The 12438-nt window shown below is 44.0% G+C and overlaps 1 protein-coding gene across 2 annotated transcripts in view; it reads left to right on the top strand.

Annotated features, from left to right (window-relative positions):
- Positions 1–4996: 4996 nt before the first annotated feature.
- Positions 4997–12438, top strand: part of KNTC1 (kinetochore associated 1) — a 185212-nt gene continuing 177770 nt past the window's right edge. For both annotated transcript variants that reach the window (XM_085852909.1, XM_085852910.1), the window contains exons 1-2: positions 4997–5116; positions 5236–5394. In XM_085852909.1, coding sequence (XP_085709035.1) covers positions 5266–5394 — 129 coding nt within the window. In that variant the 5' untranslated portion in view covers positions 4997–5116; positions 5236–5265. The remainder of the gene's footprint in view (positions 5117–5235; positions 5395–12438) is intronic.

Below are 12438 nucleotides of genomic sequence, written 5' to 3'. Positions count from 1 at the left end.
TGATGACCATGCCATTAACGTTGAGCTTGGTAAGCCAAGCTTTCTCACAGGAGTGCACATTCACTCACCAGCACGCCAATACGACGGTGCTTCGTGTGGCGTTAGATCATCAACAGTCTCACGAAGAAGATGTGCTTGCAGCTTCGCATCGCCGATTCCAAACACCAAGCGATCTCGGATCATAGCATCTGTGGGTTTTTTTGTACTCAGTTGATCAATCGTTTCCCCCCTTGTGCTGTGAGCGCTTCCAGAATTTGTACGTCTCGAACAACCTGTTTTTCCAGGGATTGCAGTAGTGTGCAAACTTCTTCAGGACGTCTTCGAGTTTGTTGTTGTGCTCTCCGTCACCAAAATCAAAGGTGTTAAACACCTACAATCCGTCCTCCCGAATCGCGACTTGGACATCTTCCGTCTTGCTCTTGGCCCCCGTGGCCTTCCAAGTACAACTTAAATTGTTGGTCCCGGCATTTCCAGTTTTCCGCTATATTCCCTTCAAGACACAGGGTATCCGGAGGTTTAAATTGCTCCATTCTGGATATGATCGAAATTGTTTATTATCCCATCGAGTGTAAGGAAATTTAAATGGATTTCCCACACTTCTTCAGGAATTTTAGTACCAGCTAACAGAGTTGAGGGTGCTTCTGGTTCATCAGCCTCAACGCCCCCGGTAGATCCAACTCCTTGATCCCCCATTGCTCCTACTTGCTGCACAGGATGCCGCCTGGGTCCCTCAAAAAAGAGGGCAATTTAGGAATAAATTATTTAGATCTTTGGGTTTCCTGCACGTCTCACAAAACCCCGTAGGCTGGCTCCCAATTTTATACAGGTATGAATTTAGGCGGCAGTGCTCCGAGTCTTAGCTCCCAAGAGCTAACTGGTCTCTTTGGGAAAGCATGGGAAGTTTCACTAGAGGTATCACATCCGGATGCACGGAGTGACAGAATCTTCCCTTCGTGCTGGAGTCCCATTGAAATTGCCATTTTTTTCTCGATCTGGTCCTTGGCCAGACTAATAATTTCTGATGGTCCCAGGGGGATTTGGGTGATATTTTCCAGTTTCAGGGCGTGCTTAGCCGCAAGATCACAGGCGACCGAAAGATTCCAGTTGTTTCTTCCACTTTATTCCATGCCCAACATGGCGCCCCCCGCCCCGCTCTCCTGGACAAGTCCGCACATTATGCAGTTGGGGGGGGGGGAGGGGGGCAGAATGTCTACTCTCAAAGTGGAACCAAACAATTTGTATCCATATCAATACGATACGTGACTGTACCCCTCATTGAGAAACTCACAGCAGTCACAAGGAAGGACAGCCCTCCACAAGGATGAGGTGCTGCACTCTGCTGTGTTGTGCCCTTGTCTGGAATAAATCTGTTGTTCCCACTTCAGAGTCTTCATCCCTGTTCATTGAGTACATCACAACCTGCCGAGCTCAACTTTAAAAACCGTTAGTTTTTAATTTATTTTGTTCAAAATACAACAACAATGGATAAATATGCAGAACCAAAGTCAATGCGGTCTCACGTGACGCAACACGGAAACGGTTAACTCTTATACACCGCCCAATTCAATTAGGGACGGTTATAACTCATTAACAGAACAAGGAATACCAAAAGCTATCTTCATTACCCAGAGGTATAAAATCAGAAACATAAGGAATAATAATAAAAGCTTCATTCATGAACTAGATGTATAAAATGTGGAGATTAAACAGGACGGTTGTTATGGGAATCAAAGCTTGAACGTTTCCTGCATTCCTGGATTTAAATGATTCTTTAATTTTAAAGTTTAAACAAAAGCTTCCTATCGCTGTTGGACAAGAGCAAATAAACGAATTTCAAGATTGTATTTGGAAAAAGATTGGCAGATGTAATTTAACCTGAGCAGGTGTAAGGTGTTGGGGAGGGGAAAGAACAATGAAAATAGAGATTACAGGATGGAAGGGGTAATTTTGGAACGTGTCACACGGGAGAAGGATCTGGGGGTGGTAATAAATATGGGAGGTAAGCAGACTACACAGTGTCAGGTAGCTACAGGTAGAGCAAATTGGGTTTTAGGTTGTATTCGGAGGGGTTCAATTATTAATCAAGAGGTGGTGTTAACATTGTACAGGAATTTAGTGAGAGCCACATCTAGAATATTGTGTGCAGTTTTGGTCACCAAAGTTCCAGAAGGACATAGATGCCATCAAGAAGGTTCAGCACAGGGTGACGAGATTGATTTGGGGCCGAGCGAGACTCAGCTATGAGGAGCGGTTGAAGGAGACGGGGCTTTATACACAAGAAAGGAGGCGGTTACGAGGAGATATGATGGAGATGTTTAAGAAAATGAAAGGAAAAGATAAAATAAGTGCAGATGAATGATTCAACAGAGTGGACAGTGATAGGACCAGGGGTCATGGCCTGAGAGTGAAGAAGAGGAGAGTTAAGATGGTAGTCAGGATTTACAAGGAATTTCATACACAGGAGGAGGACACGTGGCCCGTCATGCCTGCACCACACCAATACCACATTTCATGAATCCATCAATACCCCCTTCCTTTTGGCTGCTACACGGGTACTCATTTCGCCGACTTCGGAAGGATGACGGGCTGAGTCAACCCCACCTGGTGTTTATTCAGCAGCAAACGGGGCTTAAACTCAGGACCCGAGGATCCCAAGCTACCACCCGAACCACCAAGCCAACACCAGGTTATGAAGCAGGGGTCTTTTACTCAGAGAGTAGTTAATGCATGGAATGGTCTCTCTGGAAAGGTGGTGGAAGCAGAAACAGTCGATAAGTTTAAATTGGAATTACATGGGTACCTGGAAAAGCCTGGTGTTGGCGCAGTGGTTAGGGCAGCGGCTTGGGATCCAAGAGGTCCTGAGTTCAAGCCCTGTTGAGCCACTGAATTAATACACCAGGGGGTTGACTCAGCCTGTCATCCTTCCGAGGTCGGCGATATGAGTACCAGTGTACTGGGCCGGTGTATACCCCGGTTAAAATAGGTGTACCATATCCCTGTGTTGTCAGAGGCGACCAGGGTTGCGTCAGGAAGGGCATCCGGCGTAAAACATGTGCCAAATCACTATGCGGATCATACGGATGATCCGCTGTGGCGACCCCGAACGGGAGCAGCCGAAAGAAGAAGAAGAGATGGGTACCTGGAAGTTATGGAGGTGGAGGGGTATTGGGATGTTGGCAGGACTTTTAGGTAGTTTGAGTATTGATGGGTGATTGTGTGCATGTGCACAGTGCTGTTGGTGGGGGTCTCGTGTGGTTGATGTGTGTTTTTAACCAAGCCCATGCCTTCTCCCCCAAGGGGGTGGGGGTGGCAGAAAAAAAAAATACAAAAACTTAAAATAAATTGATTCAAAAATACATATGTATATATATATATATATATATATATATATATATATATATATATATATATATATATATATATATATATATATATATATATATATATTTGCACCTTTCTTCTTTGGATATTGTTAATGATAAATTAGTGTGGTGTTCGCGCTGGCATGATGGGCTGAATAGCCTCCACCTGTGTCTGTTTTCCTTTTATTTCCTTGGATTGTCTCGGACTTATGGGATTGTTCCGTTAGCAAGCGGCTCGCTTTATTCAAAAGTGCTTAAGCAAGCATTCCAACGGAACGGAGCGCTCGACATCGCTTAACTCGTCCGGCACCACGTCCGGGTCGTCGTTTTCAGTTTCACTCAATTCTCTTGTGACAAATTCCCCAAACAAGTTCATCGAGTTTAGCAGCGGTTACAGAGTGCGAGGAAGAGGTAAATAAAGATAAACGAGAGTTACAACGCTGCGCGTCAATCACTAACGGAACAGGAAGATGATCACTTCCTGCTCAGAAAATCAACTTCCGGTGTCACACAAAACGATTCACACAAAAAACGTCGCTCTTCTGCATTAACCCCGCCCACAATCCACTCGGAAATCTCCGCCCACAATCCACTCGGCAATCTCCGCCCACAATCCACCCGGAAATCTCCGCCCACAATCCACCCGGAAATCTCCGCCCACAAACCACCCGGAAATCTCCGCCCACAATCCACCCGGCAATCTCCGCCCACAATCCACCCGGCAATCTCCGCCCACAAACCACCCGGCAATCTCCGCCCACAAACCACCCGGCAATCTCCGCCCACAATTCACCTGGCAATCTCCGCCCACAAACCACCCGGCAATCTCCGTCCACAAACCACCCGGCAATCTCCGCCCACAATCTACCCGGCAATCTCCGTCCACAAACCACCCGGCAATCTCCGCCCACAATCTACCCGGCAATCTCCGCCCACAAACCACCCGGCAATCTCCGCCCACAAACCACCCGGCAATCTCCGCCCACAATCTACCCGGCAATCTCCGCCCACATCACACCCAACAATAAGTGTGACAGAAGACACAGGACAGAATAGCCAATTATATAACAGCGCGATGTCGCCGCGCTGGAATAAACGGGGGGGGGGGGTCAGCAGGAGGAGCTCCCTGGCAAGCTTATTTGTGGACCCTACCATTGTGCATTTTTCGGAGGGGGGTTTTGCATGTTTGTCGATCTTGAAGAATTTGGATGAAAAGTCGAGTTTAAAAAAAAAAAGTATGAAATACACGTTTTATAACAATAACATTCTGTGTATGCAATAAGAGCTTGGTCGGCTCTGCTTCTGAACATTTCATTGGTTGTGGTATCGTTTTGAATTCGACTACATTTACTTGCATAACGAAGTACCCGTGTCTCTCTTAATCCCGCTTGCTCCACTTGCCAAGCGGCTAGGCAAGCGGCTTGCAAACCGGTTCATACGGAACGACTGGATTCGAAAGCGATAACAAACTGCCCACTTGAACGGGACAAACCCACGGTGAATGTTGGCTGTGGTTTTGGAATAAAAGTAATGTCAAAAATTAATACGAAATCAATTATATTGTTAATAAAACGATTGCCAAAGTACCACAGGTTCCGTGAAGTGAAAAAATTTCACCAAAAAAAAACAACAACAACAATTTTGGGAATTGCAGTGCATTTCGGGATTGCCATTACGCGCCAAATTTTGAGAGGATGTTTACTCGCGTCGTCGTCCCCCGCTCATCCGTGTGATCGGATTTGGTGACAATCGTGGTAAAAAAAAAAACAATAAATACTTTAAATCTTCGAGTTATTTGACATCGAAGGAATTTATATTTTGAGGTGTAACAGTGAAGGCATTGTCCGCCGACGACGCCGCGGATTGTCCACAGGTTCGAGGTTCGAGCTGCGCCGTGTTCAGCATGTGGAGCGAGGTGGAAGTGGTCGCCACTGAGGACTCCACGAGTTGGCGGTTGGGTGGCGGATCCCGAGACGATTGGCGGTCTTGTTACCAGCTGGATACTTTGGTTCGCCTCTCTGCCGTGTCGTCGGTGAGAATGATTCATCTTCTCGGGTGGAAAGGGGGTGGAGGGTGAGGGATGAACGAACAGGGAGAGCACATCACACTTTTCTATTGTGACCAGACCCTCTCACAGAGCCGGCAACCACGACACGTGATTAACGAGCTCAAATGAGCTGAGATCCTCGTCCTCTTAATGATGACGTCATAAAAACGAATATGACGTCATTGTGATGTATCGGGTTTGCGATAAATTATCTGTGCTAATGCCCGGCTTGATTCCCGCAAACAAAATTCAAACGGCTTGCCAAGTTTCGGAGATAACGGTATAGGCGATTTCCATTAGCGGCGATATTATGACGTCAACTTTTTTTTTTCTCGGAAGAATTTCCAAAATCGGACATGGTTACTGTCTGCGCGTGGGCTTTCTGAATATACATGGCAAGTTTCACGAAGATCCGATGAAAACTCTGGGTTGTCAAACAAAAAATGTCAAAAAATAATAGGAATGACGTCATAAAAATTGATATGACGTCATAGTGATGTATCATATGTGTGGTAATTCATCTATGCTAATGCCCCGTTCGATTCCCGCAAACAGAATTCAAAAAGCTTGCCTAGTTTCGGAAATAATTTTTCGGCGATTTCCATTAGCGGAGATATTTTGACGTCATAACTTTTTTTCTCGGAGGAATTTTCAAAATCGGAGATGGTTACTGTCTGCGCAGGGAATTTTTACATATATATGCCAAGTTTCAGGAAGTTTCGATGAAAACTGTAGGCTGTGAAACAAAAAAGTCCACAAGAACAAAAACGTGAGTAAGGCTTAGAGATCCTCCACAAGGATCTAAAAACATTCCCACCAATATCCCTGAACCCTTTCTTTGATCTCCCATGTTTGCAGGTAACTAATGTAACTAATTTAACCACATCTATGCTCTATACTGTTCCTGCCGCCGCTACATTTTCCCTGGAGACCATTCCATGGATGAACTACTTGCTCTCTGAGTGAAGACCCTTGCTTCACTGACCACCCGAAGGCGACCCTTCACTCTCACACTGTGGTCCCTGGTCGTGTCACCGTCCATTCTGCTGAAAAACTTTCCCCCCAACAAGTGTCACTGTGCAGGGAGTCTCAACCTCAATTTCAAAAGATTATTAACATGAAAAATATTCATAAAGTTTGCAATTCAGTACCTGCAGCGCAATACACCAAGTTATGTAATTAATTTATTATTATGTAAGTATATTTAATTAGAGGATAAAAATATTAAATAATTTGGTGTTTCTTATGCTATTTTGAGTATCTCAGTCCTATAAGATACTGTATATCTGAACTAATAAGTGTGTGTGTGTGTGTGTGTGTGTGTGTGTGTGTGTGTGTGTGTGTGTGTGTGTGTGTGTGTGTGTGTGTGTGTGTGTGTGTGTGTATGCGCGCATAACTCAAAAACCATGAAACTTCGCAGCCTGAAACTTTTCATTCAGACTATGGGAACTCCAAGGAAGTGCAAGAGTGAAAATTGGGTGTTTGGGTTAATTAAAACACCCCTTTTGAAGGTAATTACTGTCCTTATTTAATTATATCCTTCATCAGGGGATCCTCGGCCACCTCGCTGTCTGGGGATCTTAAGGCGTTTTCTGGGTATCCTCGCTGGGGTCTGAAACCGCCATGTTGTTTGGCCTGCTCAACTTTGCCTTGACTTGGAACAGCCCTCAACGATTTCTTAACGATAAAGTTTCTTTTTTTCACTTTCCTTACTCATATTGTTGAAGAATAGAAACAAGCCGATTTCACTATAGAGGCTTTAATTCACTCAAGCAAGGTGATATCTGAAAGCATAAACATTAACAATCGTAAAAAGGCAGTAAATGGTAAAGGCGATACATTACTTTAACGAGATCAACTAACGTCTCACCGAATCACATTACGAAGACACGGGAAATACTCGGATCTCCTCACAGCTTCACACTCGATACGTAACGCGTGACGTTGCATGACTGGTGACCTCACAGCTTCCAACAACAACAACAACAACAACAACAACAACATCACTTTAAAGATTCATCACATTCACCCCACCCTTAAAGTTCAACCAAATATTTCCCAAGATATTCAGGAGGGCGTCTGATCCGTTCAGATCGCCACGATGGGGACTGTTTAACTGATGACAAGGGTTCAGTTGCACTCGTTTCCTCACCTAAATTTTTCATTTATTTATTTTCATTTATTTATATTTTCATTTACGGATGCTTTCCGATGGTTCAATGATCATTTTTTTTCCCGGTGTATCGGCTTCGATGTCTGTTGGCACGGAAAATTTCTGTTTTCTACGTCGTACAGAAGATACCAATCTTTAATATCAGCCAGTCAGTCAATCAGTCAGTGAGTCAGTGGTTAGAAAGATATACTGTATATGTAATATATATATATATATATTTTTTGTGCGATGTGCTTTCATTATCTGCCCGTCACTTCGACAGAGCTAAATTAAAATAAAAAAAAACGTCCACATTTCACATCGACTGACTGTTTGAGGCCTGCACTGGTGTGCGGTCCCTCGGGCGGTGCCTCTCCAGCTGCAAATGTTGCTGCATGAGATCACACTGTTGTTGCTTGAGATGCATCTGTTGCTGTGTCTGGAACTCTTTTCCAGTCACGTGCTTCATCACATCTTATGATCCATTTTCTTTCAAGAATAAAATAAATTTCCACCTTCATCTTTGATTCTTCTTTTCTTCTTTTCTCTCTTCCTTTGTCACCTTACACATCAAGTGGCTCCTCAGCCTTGTGTAAGGGCAAATTTCAAAAAGAAACAAAACCCCCCCCCCCCCCCCATCATATCTGTCTCTTGTGAAATTGAATGCATTCAACATTATTGGCATCTCCTGCATTGTGGAAGAAATCCATGATCTCTCTGCCTTTTGAAAATCCTCTTTATCTCTTTGTTGATGACTCCACCCTCTGCTGTACCATCTGTCATCCCTCAGACCGGCAAGCAGCAGCTTCTTCACCCTCTGCAGATCTGGATAAAATCACAAACTGGTCCAACACGTGGAACATGTCTTTCAATCCTGACAAATCTCACACTCTCATTATGTCTCTCCGAAAGGACCATCCGGAACCCCCGCGCCCCCCCCCCCAATCTACTTTCTCAACAATACTCTTGATGAAGTCCTTTCATTCAAGCTTCCGGGTCTCATTATTGTCCTGCTTTGGAACAAACTCCCACTCTCTTCAATCCCATTATTCCCTCCAGGTCTTCAAAACAGCTGTTCACCACCACCTCTTATCTGCCCTATCCAAAACCATTATCTTTTTTACCCCCATTAATTCACCCCAAATGCACCTCCTTCAAATTTCCTGCTTTCCTTTCTGAAAGTCCCTGTAGTGTCCATCTTGTTTACCCTGTGCACCCCACCCCATCCCTCTCCCTTCTACAGATCTCATGTCTCTGTTCCCCACTATGTTTTCCTTCCCTCTTCCACCCCTCTTGCCTCCTGCTCCCTTTGTTGTACGTTTCTGTGTGTTAGCTCTTGTACAAGCCTCAAAATAATGTTTAAATAAATAAATAAATAAATAAAGGAGCAAAATTGTGGAGATTGATGGAAATACTTGTGGAATATACCTGTGGTATACTTTCTGTTACCTGTGGAACCACCTTTCTGAGGCTGTTCAATCCCACTCTTTCCCCAGGGTCTTGAGCATGTGGTGCACCATTGTCTTTTCCTCCGCCACTGGAGGTGAAAGAGGTTGTTTTTCCTCCTCTCTGTCTGTCTGTCTGTCTGTCTGTCTGTTGGTGTGCAGGATATCTCAAAAAGTTGTGGACGGATTCGGATGAAACTTGGTGGACAGGCTGGGGTGTGTGGCAAGGACGAATTGATTTGATTTTGGTGAAGATCCGAACCTGGATCTGGATATGAGAGTTATTTAATTTTTAAAGTGATTCTTCACCATTGAGAGATTGGGCCAAAAACGTTATAGTACTGCATAGCATGATATTTCAAGCATCTTTTGGACCCAATACGTTCTCGCGGATCAGGATTTGTGTGGCGGAGGTATACGCCCTACCGAGTGCCCTTCTTGTTTTTTGTTTGTTTGTTTGTTTTATTTGTTTCCTCCCTCGTTTCAGAAAAGTACCTTTTCAGTTTCCCACAAAGAATTCCGTTTTGTGTTATCAATGGGAAAAGCACTTGCACGTGCAAAGAAAGCCACATTTATTTGCGCACTTGCATTGAAAGAACATAAAATGTAATTATAAAAAGTAGTAAAATATAAAATTGTGCATCGAAATTCCATCCACAAGGGATACCATCTGTAGTCTATACCATTCATAACCGGAGAGCGAACACAGCCACTTGAACTCCACTCACATCAACCGCAGTTGTGAATCTCGATCGCTGACACTAAATAGCAAATAAGATCCATCTATATCTCTGGAGATGAAAGTCGAAGTGAAATCTGATTTGGAAGTCGAAAAAATACAATTAAGCATCTGCACCCCAAATCCTCCATGGCACCCGTGGGTGGTGTATATTACCACCAGGGTGATGGAAACATGGGGAATACTAAAATGGGAATTATAAACATGATGTGGGAAAAATGTAGAAACTGGATGCATGGTACTAGCTGTGGGCAGAAAGTAACCTCCACAACCCCCCTCCCCCTCGATCGGTTCACTTCAGGAGCAGGGTGTTTCCAGTTTACATGAATAGAGATTTTTATTACTCCGCGGAGTTGAGCAATTGGTTCCCCTCTGTTTCTGTCCTGCCTACGAACGTCGGTTTATGATCGAGGAACAACTTGATTTCACTTGAATGTTATATTTTGAACACGAATCGTGAAACGAACCTGTAGTTTAGTAGTGCAGTGTTTTGGCTCTGAATTCGTGCACACACAAATTCGAGAATGCACACACAAATTTTGGCATCGAGAATGCACACACAAAGGCAATTTTATTATCCCGCCCTCCGGAGGGAGGGAGCGGGATATTGTAATCGTCCGGTTTGTTTGTCTGTTTGTTTGTTGGGATTCGCTAGATATCCGTTATTGTCGGGTTTTCCGTGTGTGTGTGTGTGTGTGTGTGTGTGTGTGTGTGTGTGTGTGTGTGTGTGTGTGTGTGTGTGTGTGTGTGTGTGTGTGTGTGTGTGTGTGTGTGTGTGTCTGCAACGCGAGGCTCCACAGCACAAACCAGCAAACCGATTTTGATGAAACTTGGCGCACAAAGGCAATTTTATTATCCCGCCCTCCGGAGGGAGGGAGCGGGATATTGTAATCGTCCGGTTTGTTTGTCTGTTTGTTTGTTGGGATTCGCTAGATATCCGTTATTGTCGGGTTTTCCGTGTGTGTGTGTGTGTGTGTGTGTGTGTGTGTGTGTGTGTGTGTGTGTGTGTGTGTGTGTGTGTGTGTGTGTGTGTGTGTGTGTGTGTGTGTGTGTGTCTGCAACGCGAGGCTCCACAGCACAAACCAGCAAACCGATTTTGATGAAACTTGGCGAACAGGTGCCATATGGGCTAGGAGTGTGTGCGTTTGAGTTCCGTTGCTAAGCAACCGCCCATTGTTATGCAGCGGCCGAAAAACCGCGTTTTAAGAACCCAAACGTAACTGACGTAGCGCGGCTTCTATGATAGAGAGAGCAACTGGACCAACTCCTGCCTATTCCTTGCATCCCCATCTAGTTATCGTGACAGCATAACGTTCCTCTATCTCTCATAGTTTCCGAATGGCAGCCCTCCGAATGCGGAAAGGTGGTGAACCAGGGAATATGTTAAGTGACCTTGACCTCGGAAACCGTCGACGGCGGAACGTTCAAATTCGGTGTATGGATAGAGTGTAATAACTACTACAAAATTGAACCGCAGCATTTTTCCAGATTCGATCACCAAGGGTGTCGGGGCTGAAAGACGCAAAATTCGAAAAAATACTTTTTCTCGACCTACGTTCACTATTTTCAATACTTCTCCCTTATAAATTAATATCATGAAGGTGAAACGGTTCGACGTAAATGAAAGCGTCTTGGCATGGTGATAGAACATGGTTGGTAGAACATTTTTTGTCATTTACACTTTCCTCCATCTCCACTCTGAGGAGTGCCAGTTGGCAAAATACGCAATAGGAAAAATCTTGCCAAGCAGAGGAACAATTGCATGTGAACCGATACGTCTTGGCAATGAATCTTCGTCGGTGGATCGGTCAGAATGAAAAGCATCGAATCCAGCGCTTCAATCCTCGCAGATCTCTCGTCACCTACCGGCTTGTCTGTTTGTCTTTTAGCAACTTTACGGCAAACGGCTTTAGCAAACACTATCAAATTTAATCCACAGGTGGGCAATGAACCTTGGACGACCCCATTAACTTTTGGGTCCAATTGGATCAAAGGTCAAGGTCAAGGTCACGAAAAGATCAAAATCGTTTTTCGCTCATAACTTCGTCAAAATTGATGTGATTTACTTCAAACTAAGCTCATAGTGAACCTTATTCTATTTGTCACTTATAATCCTCCCCATTCCTAGAGTGAAAACTGCATATTTGTGAAGATCGGTAGGGTCCGAAGTTTTGGGGGTCATGGCCATCGGTCAAAATTACAAATTTTTCATGATAAATCAGAAAAGGTTAGGAATATGCGTGTTTACTATGGAAGACATATATAAAGTCCTTTATTGGCTTTCATTTCACACCATGACCTTTGACCTTACGTGGCCTTGAAAAGTCAAAATCATTTTACGATCATAACTTCGTCAAAAATGGTTGAATTGACTTCAAACGAAGACTAAATATTCCTAATTATATTCCTTGTAATCAACATTCAGGTTCAGGATGTATCAAATTTAAATTTGATCCCCAAAATAACTTTATGCCTAAAATGTGTGGGATTTGTTGTGCCTGGCACCACTTATTATTATTATTATTACTATTTTTTTAAAGTCTGTTTACCTGTCTGGCAGTCAAACATAATTTAAAATCATTCCAAACATGAAATTTACTATTTTTAAGGACAAAAAACAGGCACGAAGAACTCATGTAATGTGTCAAATAAGGTGGTGTATAAGACACTGCATCAATGGTGATAAACTTCCG

The sequence above is a fragment of the Eptatretus burgeri genome, chromosome 13, assembly GCF_056783735.1.
Source record: "Eptatretus burgeri isolate ZD-2024b chromosome 13, Ebu_testis_v1, whole genome shotgun sequence".
Taxonomy (NCBI): Eukaryota; Metazoa; Chordata; class Myxini; order Myxiniformes; family Myxinidae; genus Eptatretus; species Eptatretus burgeri.
Note: the sequence above shows the minus strand (reverse complement) of the source record. Positions and strands in the feature narration are given on the sequence as shown.